The sequence below is a fragment of the Artemia sp. Qi Xiang Cuo genome, chromosome 19, assembly GCF_049724085.1.
Source record: "Artemia sp. Qi Xiang Cuo chromosome 19, ASM4972408v1, whole genome shotgun sequence".
Lineage (NCBI taxonomy): Eukaryota > Metazoa > Arthropoda > Branchiopoda > Anostraca > Artemiidae > Artemia > Artemia sp. Qi Xiang Cuo.
The window spans coordinates 9,527,380-9,539,472 of record NC_142812.1 but is presented as its reverse complement, the minus strand read 5'-3'; the positions used below and the strand labels follow the sequence as shown (position 1 = coordinate 9,539,472).

The following is a 12,093-nucleotide window of genomic DNA, read 5'->3' as shown; positions in this document are numbered from 1 at the left end:
ACCCACTCAACAACCTCCTGGCTTATCCCGATTGCAATTAATTTTTCCTGTAGTTGACGATGACATACTTTGTCAAATTCTTTGGCCAAATCAAGGAGAATGAGGTCTACTGGGATTCCTCTATCTAGGAGCTCTGCGATAAAATTGTACGCGTCTATTAGATTTGTATGAATAAGTCGTCCTGATCTAAATCCGTGCTGCGTAATAAGATTGTTGGAGGTGAGGTGTCTGACAATGGCACTATTTACTGATCCTTCTAGAATTTTCCCAACAACGGATGTAATGCTAATAGGGTAGTAATTTGATGGGTCTAATCGGCTGCCACCTTTATGGATAGGGGCGATATTAGCATTCCGCCAGTCCTGAGGCACTGTCTCCATATCCAGGGATTTTTGGGAAAGTGCTACAAGAGGCAAGGCCAATTCTGCATGAACTTCCTTTAATGTCCGAGGGTGTATTCCGTCAGGTCCTACCGATTTGTTCGGGTTCAGATTTTTCAGTCTAGCCTCAACGACGTCTTTACTGGCAGTAATTGGTGACATTGGTTTATCAACTGTATGCTTAGGTTGATTGGGAAGAGGATCTTTATCTGGGGTAATGAATGCTTTTTGGAACTGACTGTTCAGTGTCTCAGATATTTCTTTAGGGCTGGTAATAGATGCTGCCTTAACAGAAAGCTCATTTAGTGAGTGTCTTAGGGGTTTTTGCAGGGAAGCATACCTCCAAAATTTCTTGGGATTTGATTTTGGAAGCATCTGCAATTGCTTCTTCATACTCTCTTGTAAGTTTTCATGAAAGCTGTCGAGCCTCATTATGGAGTTGCTTAAATCTATCATAATTTACCTGCGTTGGCATATCTTTATATTTCTTCCACTGCTTTTTTTTTTTTTTGGATTGCCAGTTTAATATCACGGGTGAGAAAATGAAGAGTTCTTGGTTTATGGATCCATGTAATTATTAGCAGTAGTACGCATATAGTGCCTTTTGGGTTAGTTCAACAAACACTAAAGATGCCTTGAAACTTTCAATTTAATCCCTAAGCTATTCCTGGGATATTGCTGATACACGCTTTTGGCAACCTGCAAGTATGTAGTGAGCTTTGATTTAGTTCAATGTCCCCCTCAATATCCCCAGAGAGTTTCACTTTAATATCCTTAGCCTTAGTAATAGTAGTAATTATAACAGTAGCAGTAATTGAAATAACAGTGATAGTATGCAGATAGTCCCTTTTCGCTAGTTCAACACCCCATCCACATGCCCTAAAAATTTTCAACTTAATATTCTAAGCCGTTCCTGACATTTTACTGATATACCCTTTTGACTACCTACATGCGCATAATGTGTTTTTATTTAGTTCAACATCTCCCTCAACATTTCTTTAAAATTTTGTCTTAATACCCTCACCCTTAGTAAAACTAATAGACTAGCAACAGAAGTAGTATTTCTTAGCCGGTTCTTAAAAATTGCTGATACGGCCTTGTCACAAGATGATACAAGAATCTCTTTCACTTTACTCTATGATTCAGGAGCATCTGCATTCTCAAGGAATGACCAATCTTTTCTTGATAATTCTTTCTGAACTTGGTTGTAATTCGTATACACAATTTATACATGTCTTGCATACTGATTTTTCTTAGGAAATACAAAGCTGGCAAGCAATGATCACTCGCTCCAAATGGCGGTTCAGGCCTGATACTAACAATTGTTTCTGGGTCTCCTACTAATACAAGGTCAAGAACTGTTAAGGTTGGCCCATCTCGATACCTAGTTGGAAAATTAGCACCTGGCACAATAAGCGATCTTGTAGGCATGTGAGAAATGGGTTAATATGACCACTAAATATTAACCTCAAATGAGTTAATATTATATTAATATTCGTTAATATTAATGCCACCTCCGTGGCTTTAGAAGAGGAGTGGGATTTGCCCTTTTTTTGTTTATTTTTTTTTTCAATGAAAATACCAAAAAGGCATTTTTAAATGAAAATATCCACCCAAAAAGTGATTTTTCAAAATCTAAGGTGGCATTTGCCCCCTGCTCCCACTCCTCATTGACGCCACTGAGAGTGATTTAGATCTTTTTTTTTATAACTTTGATTTATATTTTATTCTAATTCGTATCACGAAAGATGCTCGAGTAAGGATTCTCTTAGGTTCAAAATAGTTTTATTTGTTTCAGATTTTATTTATTGGATTAAGTAAGTTATTTACTCAAAGTTAATTTAAATTAATATATTACTCAAAGTAAAGATTTTATTAAAATTTTACCTAAAGTATATAATAATTAGCAGCAAATAATAGTAATAATAGCAAATAAAAATGAAAATCATTTTTATCTAATTTGGATAGTGTCCCTAGATTTTGTCTGTGCAATAAAAGGCGGAAAAATCAAGCTTTTGTAAGTTTTAGTTAGAAATATTATTTTCTCAAAACTCAGACTTTCAAATTAGGAGCGTTTTTTGGAAAATTTAAAATAATATGAGCTGTTATAGCATGCTAACACCTTAAATATTTGATTCACCAATTGGAAAAGAAAAGAATAAAAATGGGGTATCTGGGACAATGTGAAGTTGATCTAACCTTCTTATTTTCTCTTTTCAAAATTCAAGTGAAATATTTTTTTATTTACATTTATATATTTACGTATATACATATAAATATATTTATATATATAATTTTATAATTAAAATTATAAATTTATAAAAAAAATATCATATGTGAACTATTTTGATTTAACTTGGCCTTACTTGATCCAAGCTGAGACATTTCTGATGTTCTAATCTTCTTATTTTCTCTGTTCAAGATTCAAGTGAGGTTGATGGAACAAAGAAACGCATTAAGAGGAAGAAAAAAGAAAGCTCTGATGAGTCTGACTTCAGCGATAAGGGCGAAGAGAAGAACACTAGAAAATGTTTGAAGAGAATAAAAAGTCCAGACTCGACTGACGACGAAGTTGAGATTTTAGATAAATCTAAAGATCCAAAAGGCCGAAAGAACATCAAGAAAATAATCAAGGATAAACACCTCCAGGTAAGGCAATTCAGATGAATTAATACCAACAAAAATACTAATGATTATGGCCTTATTTATCGCCTATGGCCAAATTTATTATACTTACGGCTTGTGACCATTTATGTGATATATAAACGGAAAATAATCAAGGATAAACACTTCCAGGTAAAGCAATTCAGATGAATTAATACCGACAAAAATACTAATGATTATGGCCTTATTTATCGCCTATGGCCAAATTTATTATACTTACGGCCTGTGACCATTTATGTGATATATAAATGGAAAATAATTAAGGATAAATATCACCAGGTAAAGAAATACAGATAAATTAATACTGACAAAATACTGATAATTATGGCCTGACAAAATGCTTACAGCCAAAGTTTATAATACTTACGGCCTGTGACCATTTACGTGATGTATATTTAACATCTTGGAATGTTGGAACCATTTGGATTTAATCGATTGAGTCCTTTTGTCTCTAAGGTGTCAAAATGCTCTAAAATGCTTTTGGTCGTATTTCATCAAAACATAGGGCTCTTTACCAGGATTGTTAGTAAAGAGCAAACAACGGATAATGGTAAAAGAAAAGTTCTAATGCTTATTTAAATGACTTGTCCCATCAGATTAAAATTGTCCCTATGGAAAAAAAAGTTTCCACGATAATCGAGTTTAGTGGTCTCAGAGATGGGTCAACGTTACAATGTTGGGGAGGGGGGGGGGAATTGGATGTACATCTTGAAGAGCTCTATCAAGGTAAAAATAGTCATTATTCTAGCCATAGTAATAGCGATCTATCAAAATAATTGTAATAGCTATTTTTGATTAGTATTTTTATTTATTTTTTTCAGTTATGTTTTAAGCCTATTGTAAATCGCTGCTTTGTTTCATTTGTTGAGCAGTTTTATTTATGTATTTTATATTTTCGACATAATACCTTAAATTAGGTATCCTTTTCTTAGACCACGCTGCCGTTCTATGACGAACAAATAAACGTTCAAATGGGGATAAATCCATTTTTATCCCCAAATATGGGGATAAAAATGACAAATAACAAAATGACCAATAACAAATATTATTCGCCATAGTATTTTCAAAGAGAGTTCATTGGCAAAGTTCATTCAAGGTTCTTGATGTAAAATTTCTTCTTTAATCTTGCCGAAATGTAAAAGAAATTTCCAATGAAAGTGGCAAAGCCTTCCGTGTCTTCTAATTGCAAACCAAATGTTGAGTTCATAGATGTTTACTGGGTTGGTTCTATTTCCCCATATATACGACGTATTTTCAATATAACACCTTAAATTAGGTGTTGTTTTCTTAGACCACACTGCCGTTCTAAGACGAACAAATAAACTTTCAAATGGGGATAAATCCATTTATTTAGACAGTGAAAAAAACAGGTACAAAAGTCCAGATATTTTGATCACATATACAGCGACCGTCTTCAGCAGAAATACTAAAATAATAAAATTGAAACTATCATATTTATACAAAACAAAATAAATAACTTCTCAGGTCATTCATATTTGGAATGACCGAAATATTTGGAATGAATGTTAGGATTCTCTGTATGGGTTACTTAAGTTGTAAGTAGTATTAGGTAAAAAGGGTAAGATCGCGTTTTTCGGATTCGGAGTAATACATACGAAGCAGTATTTACATTACTACTACTACTTACATTACATTACTAATACGAGTAATATTACATATTACTCGTATTACAAGTATTATTTGTTTGAGATATTAAAAAAAAAAGAAATTGAAAAAGTGTATATCTCTTACTCTATAAAACTTAACATTAATCGAAAACAGTCTCGCTGTGCGTCTTACCACAAAAGATAATCACAAGAATATCCAGTCGAGGGATACACATGTGCCACCAGAAACCTTATTTTGGAGGGGGTGGAGTAAATACTATCACGGTTTTTAGAGAGACCCCCACATCTCGGGGTATTATAATGTATCAAATATGATCGTTGATTTGTAAGGTTTGTGGTGCTAAAAGGGATATGTTTCTTTAGCAAGTTTTGCATTGTAGCAGTGTATGTAATTTACCACCTTCTCAGGCATTATTTACTCTTGGGGTGGTCTTAACACTATTTTTTTCTGTCACATTCCTTCTACCTCTGATATCCTTTCCCTATTTGTGGTCCAAGTTACAGCTGTAGTCTTGCCTTCGCAAAGTTGCTTTTCTTTTGCGGAGCATAAAAGCTAAGGCTTATTTGTCTTTTTTTGAAAACGTTCTATTGTACGTTCTACTATAGAAACGTTCTATTATAGTAACTATTATGGAGAATAGTTCTACTGTATCACCAACTATAAAAATTGCAATTCCATGAAAGTTATTAAGAATTAAACCTAACCATTTTAAGGTAGTAAAACCCCTTTTTTTGTATTGGGGTCCTCTTGACCTAAGGACTTAAGGGTAAAAGTTTCAAGCTTATCAGAAAGGAAATTTTTGGCGTGGGCCTTTTTTTTTCCTGGACCGGGGTCTTTTTTTTTCTCGGTTAAGGGATTTTTGGCTGTCATGTGGTTCAAATGTAGTTAGAACGCTAAACTGGAAATCCTTGTCCGTGAGGACAGAGGCTCGAATCCTGGTGTTGTAGGTTATTTGGTCTGGAACGTGGGGTGACCGTAAGCTCAGCCAGAGTCGACCCAGCTCTAAATAGGCACCTGGATAAATTTGAGGAAGGTAAACAGGAAGGGTGTGCGACAGCATAGAATGGCTGGTTCCCATCCTCCTTTTCACTTCCTGGATGAAGGGCCATGAAATGGAGATAAGCACCACCGGTAGAGACTGCAAAATCCAATGGCCTATTCTTTACCTTTTTTCATATGGTCTAGATCATGCCACATAAGTTGTCATTTTTTATTTGAGCTTGAATATTGAAGGGGACGTCTCCTACCCACTCCTCGGAATTGTTTTGTTACTGATAATTAAAAAAGCTGAGAAGCCTGATCTATTTTGATAATTGTTACCATTTTTTTAGGATGAGACCCGTCAAGCCGCACGGCAAGAGAAGGAAAGAATTCGACGAATAGCCGAAAGGCAAAGCTTGTATAATCAAGTCTTTGCTGGCCCCGAGGCCGACGCAAATAAAAAGATTACCAAATTAGTGCTTGATTTTGACCCAGAAACTAAAGAGGAGGTTGTCACAGTTCATCCTAAAATATGTGAAAATCTAAAACCTCATCAAGCCTCTGGAATTAAGTTTATGTGGGATGCTTGCTATGAAACTGTAGAAATGGCACAAAAAAGTGAAGGCTCCGGATGTATTCTCGCTCATTGTATGGGTTTAGGGAAGACATTGCAAGTAGTTAGCTTGGTTCATACCCTACTCTCTCACGAAAATTGTAAAACTAGGACTGCTCTCGTTGTCTGCCCTGTAAGCACAGTATTGAACTGGGTGAATGAGTTCAGTATTTGGCTGAAAGATGAATTAGAAATTGAGGTGTACGAACTGGCAAGTGCCAAGCAGAACAATATGCGTAAAATAAAACTGGATGCGTGGTTTCGTACTGGGGGTGTAATGGTAATGGGCTATGATGCTTACCGGCTATATACAAATGACGTGAATAAAAAGATCAAAGGTGCGTATAAACAAACGTTTCAAAAGACTTTGGTCAGTCCGGGCCCTGATATTGTGATTTGCGATGAAGGGCACATTTTAAAGAATGAATCTTCTGCTCTCAGCAAAGCAATAACACGCATTAGAACCAAGCGAAGGGTTGTTTTGACTGGTACCCCGTTGCAGAACAATTTAAAGGAATATCATTGTATGATTAACTTTGTCAAGCCGAATCTACTTGGAACCAAGAAGGAGTTTTTGAATCGATTTGTCAACCCGATTATGAATGGTCAGAGTGCTGATGCAACTCAGAGTGATGTGAAAATAATGAAGAGGAGAGCGCATGTCCTTCACTCCATGATGGAAGGTGAGCTATTCAACTCCTCTTTTTAATTCTCAACTTTCTTAGGTTGTTTATAAGGTGAGCTAGGTTGTTTATAAGGTGAGCTAGGTTGTTAGGTTGTTTATAAAGGTGAGCTATTCAACTCCTCTTTTTAATTCTCAACTTTCTTAGGTTGTTTATAAAGTGATATCTGTTGTTTATAAGGTGAGCTAGGTTGTTAGGTTGTTTATAAAGGTGAGCTATTCAACTCCTCTTTTTAATTCTCAACTTTCTTAGTCTGTTTATAAAATGCAAAAAGTGACCTTTCAGGTTTTGGGTTTCAAGGAAGGGGAAAATTCACTTAGTCTTGGAGCGATGTCCCCCACTCCCCTTAAATTGTTGATTTGTAAAATTACCTTGCAGGAATCATAAGGATCATTAATTTTAAGTTTAACCTAAACAAGCATACACTAACATTGTTTTTGAACGATCCTATTTTCTAACTGGATGTTAAACAACTGAAGGTAGTTCGGTAGAACGACCTTCGATTGAAGTGTTTTTTTTAACCCCTTCCCCCCGACAAGATCCTGGATGCGCCCTTGTGTGTCAATCAAAATGTCAATACGGTAGCTGTCTTTTGACGTTGTAACGTTCAAAATAATATTTTAATTTTAATGTTTATATTGTTATTTTAAAGGATCGCCCTACCTCGTCCGTTATAATTTGTTTAATTCGTGTGGCCAAACTGTTCAAGGTTGATTGGGCGTATTGTCATAACTTGTATAGCTTTGACAAGAGATCCGAATAAAGGACAGAAAACTAAGTGCTGACACCTACTTTCCCTGTAATCTTGGGAAAATTTAAATTTTCCGTTTTTTTGTCGGAGATGGAAAATTTAGATTTAATGAACTTACAATTAGAAATTAGAAATTTTATTTTTCGATTAAGCAGAGCTGAATTTTCTTTTAAGGAAAGGATGGGCCCTTAGAAATTTTGTAGTATACCTGCTTGAACAACATTAAAAATCAGCTCAAAAGAAGTATTATTAAATAATTTGCCAGCCTCGAAAGCTTCCTGTTGTGCTAACTGCCTTGATTGAAATCTTTGCCGACACAGGATGAATATTATCTATGCTCTATATACACTGAATAGACAGTGTTTTGCTTAACAATTAATAAGAGATTATCGGCTTTCTTTGTTTTAAACTAGCCTCTGGTTAGCTATTCCAACTGTTCACTCATTTAAGATCTCCTATCAATTTTAACCAAAATTGCTTAGTAAGCTCTCTGTGTTTCTGATAAAATTCACAAGTTTATGGAGTTGAAGGGAGTTCAGGACCAAATTGAGTCTGAGGAGGCCCTTCAAACTAACCTGGAGATGGACTGTTTCCTGTTTCTCCCCTCAAAGATTGGTCTAAATCCTCACAGTATTAAACAATGGCATACAAATGCTTTTTTTTCTGATTTTGACTCACTCCCCAAGGAAATGGAGGAGATCTGCCTCCTCCCCTTGGGTCGGTCCTGTGTATGCTAATGCTCTTAATTATATACGGCATATCATTTTTAACCATGAGTAGTCTGTATAATAACATTTATTGTTGCATATCAGAATAGAAACAGAGTAACATCATTTTTCAGACTGTGCATCATGATCTTGTAGACTAGGGATGATTGTGGAAAAACAGAACATTAAGGCATATAAAAGTTTGTCTAATATATTTTATTCAAATTTACCTACATTTATCTTCCTTGCAAAGCGGTCGCACCTGTTCCCAAAGCTGAGCCGATTGTCCCGCCACATTCGAGAGTTGAACAAGGTTTCATTCCTGCTTTCTGGAATATGAACGTAATTGAGTCATGTAGTTTTTAAATTTGTATGAATTTGATATTGAATTGACTTATTAGATCTTTACCTTGTTTGTCTTCTTGTTCTTTGTATGGGTAATGCCACAGACAACACTGGCAAGGACCAAGTATTTCAGTATGTGATGGACTTGAGATATAAACGCTTGTTCACTGCGCTTGGCATGTTTAAGATTTCTTCTGAAGCTGAATTTTAAATCTTCCGTTTATTTGCTTAGGGGTATGCAGCCCCTCTGTTTTTTTTTTGTTTTTTTTTTTACTCTTACCCCTTTAATTTTGCAGAAAATAATTCGTAGCGTAGATTAATAAAAATGTATAGTTTTAGTCTCAATGTTGTTTCTTTGACAAGAAAAGAAAAAAAGTATGCTGTTGTTTTTTTTTTTTTAGATATTTACAAATAAAAAATTATAAAAAACAAATATATTTCAATCAGCATCTGATTAGAAAAATAGGCTTTATTGATAAAACAGATAATTAGGCTATTAATTATTTCATATAAGGACGACACTGTCAAAGGTTTACAAGCTAATCTAACAAATCCTCCGGGAAAATTTGAACCAAAAGTCCCCTTTTGAGGTATCACAACTCTCCGTACCCTTTAAGATTGGAACTGTGTGGGCTGCGGTATGAATATAGGCTATGCATGAACATCATAAAATGTATCAGACATTCTCTCTCCTCTCCCCTCTTTCTACCCCCACCCTCTCTTTCCCTTCCTGCCCTCTCTCTCTCTCTCTCTCTCCCTCTCCCTCTCTCTCTCTTATCTTTATTCTTCATTTTTAGGTTCGGTTCAAAGAAAGGACTACAATGTACTAACTCCGTTTTTACCACCCAAGCAAGAGTACGTTTTATCAGTAATGCTAAGTGAGCCTCAGATTAAGATGTATCGATATTACCTAGATAATCTCAGCAAAGGTGGCGTTGGTAGAGGCAGAGGCCTCTTTGCTGATTTCCAGGCTTTAGCTAGGCTGTGGACTCATCCAAGGGCTATGAAGGTAAGTAATAATAATCATTAATTATTTAGTTTATTATATTATTAGCTCTGGTCTAATTTAGATCCTCTTCATTAGTAATTGAGAAGTTAACGGTAATAGTGATCTATAGCTTTTAGAATTTACAAATAGTAATTTAAAACTCAGTCATCTTGTAAACAACATTCATAAAACCATAGAAAGCAGTACTAGTTAAATTCCTTAAAAAAAACTTTCTAAACTATTGCCAGTTCTAGTATATTGTCAGATAATCTTTTCCAGTTCTCTGCAATTCGATTGTAAATTAGTACTTGCCTATTTTCTTGGGGAAATGTTATACTGATGTTCAAGACTATTCAGGGGGGGGGGGGTGTTTTAACCCCCCCCCCCCCTCCCGCCCCGAAATGTTTGTCCGACTCGTAAAAACGTAACAAAAACGAAAGTAAACACATTTTTGATGCGTTTTTTAAAGCTGTTTTTGGTATTATCGGCTATTGGAAACAGCCAAAAATTAAAGTTCCTAATGAGTCCAAATGAAAACTAAAAAAAAAAAAAATATAATGATAAAATTTTAGAAAAAAAATTGTGGAAACCTAACCCAACTTCAAAGCCACATTCGTAATTCTCAAAACCACATATTTGGGTTTTTGACGCTGCGTTATTGTTTAATTTTATTCTTTGTTACTGAAGTGTTCTTGTTTTCCTTTTCTGTTACTTCCATTCTTGTTTCCATTTATTTTCATTTTCTTGTTTTCGTCCTTTTCTGTTACTTCGCTTTCTCTTTTTTGTATGAGCGGGCTAAAATGAAGTTATTATTGGTATTATTATTATAATATAACTGATGCGTTAAATAGAAGAAAAAAAAATGAAAATAAATAGGTTTTTGAATTATGTTACTAGCTTTTGCTCCAGTCTGTATCTACTTCTTCCAAACACAATTCTTCATCATATAGTTGGCGTTCATCAAGAGCCTAAAACATTTTGGCTTTAGCCAAAGCCTTCAGCCAGAGCCTAAAACATATTTTGCTAAGCATTTAAGTTACTTCTTTGTAGTAATATCGTGCTTGTCTTTTAAACAAACAGAAGTACAATACACAACGGCGCTAATTCAAGAAAATGTAGGGAGGTGGGTTCAAATGTTTTAAAATGAAAATGCAGAAAGATTTTTTAAAATCTGGGTGGAACGCAATTATGTTGTTTTTTTTTTCGTGTTTTTTTTAATGAAAATACTACAAAAGGGTAGTTTTCAAAATTTGAGGGGGGGGGGGGTAATTATGTTTTTTTAATGAAAATACTAAAAAATGGTATTTTTCAAATCTAGGGGGTAATTGCCTCATTCCATTTGTGCCCCTTACAATACGATGTATATATGGATTAAATGAAAATACCTTCAAAATAAAGTTCTACACTTTTGCAAAAACTCATGGACAGCCCGGCTGTTCTAAGTTTCCAATGAAAATTTGTTCCCAGGATTCCCATTTTCCAATAAATTTAACGATTGTGTTAACAAAGGGATATCATTTTAAGATTTAACAAAATTTAATGATTGATAATAAATGTTAGATTATTTTAAGAGATTTGGTACATTGGATAGGCTACCGAAGGGCTTGGTCGCTGTGTGTCTTGAAAGTTGATAAAAAAAAAATCTTGGCTAGATTCGGGTGTAGGTTAGTGTCTTAGGGTCTCGGGTCGGGTTTAGGTTGCTGAGTATCTTAAAAGAAATATTCGGGTCTAGGTTATTCTTATGCCGTAAATTTGGAATGATTAAAGTTGGATTTGGAATAGGGTTCAGGAGTCTTGAGGGGAATCGACACCATAAAGAATCAGCCTCTCTTGTTCATTATAAACTTTCTTTAGTTTGTGTGGCCAAACCATTTAGAATTGTTTGGGCGGTCTTGCCATAACTTCTAGCGCTTGGATAAGCGATCCGAATAAACGGCAGAAAACTAAAAGCCGACATCTACTTTCCCTGAAATCTTTGAAAAACCTTGTAACTTCTCTTGTTTTGTGCTGGAGATAGATATATTTAGTTCTAATGAAACTTAAATCATTAGAAAGTGTAAATTTTGTTTTTCGATCAAACGGAGTAGAATTTTCTTTTTAAAATTCAGGAAATGGTTGTTCTTAAAAATATTCTAATATGCCTGCTAGGAAAATGCCCAAGATCACCTCAAAAGAAATGTCTTTTTGGTCATGCTTTTGAATTTATTGCTGTTATTGAAAATTTTGCCTGCATAAATCTATCGTCTTTTCAATCAAATTTCATAGTCAAATCACAAATTCTCAATAGGTTTCAATTATAAATAGTCCCTTAGGGGAATTCGCTAATTGATCCTTTACCTTTGAGACAGTCTA

General features: G+C 34.9%; 1 protein-coding gene across 1 annotated transcript in view; it reads left to right on the top strand.

Moving 5' to 3' along the window:
* Nucleotides 1–12,093, top strand: part of LOC148940475 (uncharacterized) — a 100,655-nt gene that overhangs the window by 58,012 nt on the left and 30,550 nt on the right. The window contains exons 6-8 of the mRNA XM_089105499.1: nt 2,803–3,029; nt 6,005–6,950; nt 9,551–9,762. Of these exons, the coding sequence (XP_088961625.1) occupies nt 2,803–3,029; nt 6,005–6,950; nt 9,551–9,762 (1,385 nt within the window). The remainder of the gene's footprint in view (nt 1–2,802; nt 3,030–6,004; nt 6,951–9,550; nt 9,763–12,093) is intronic.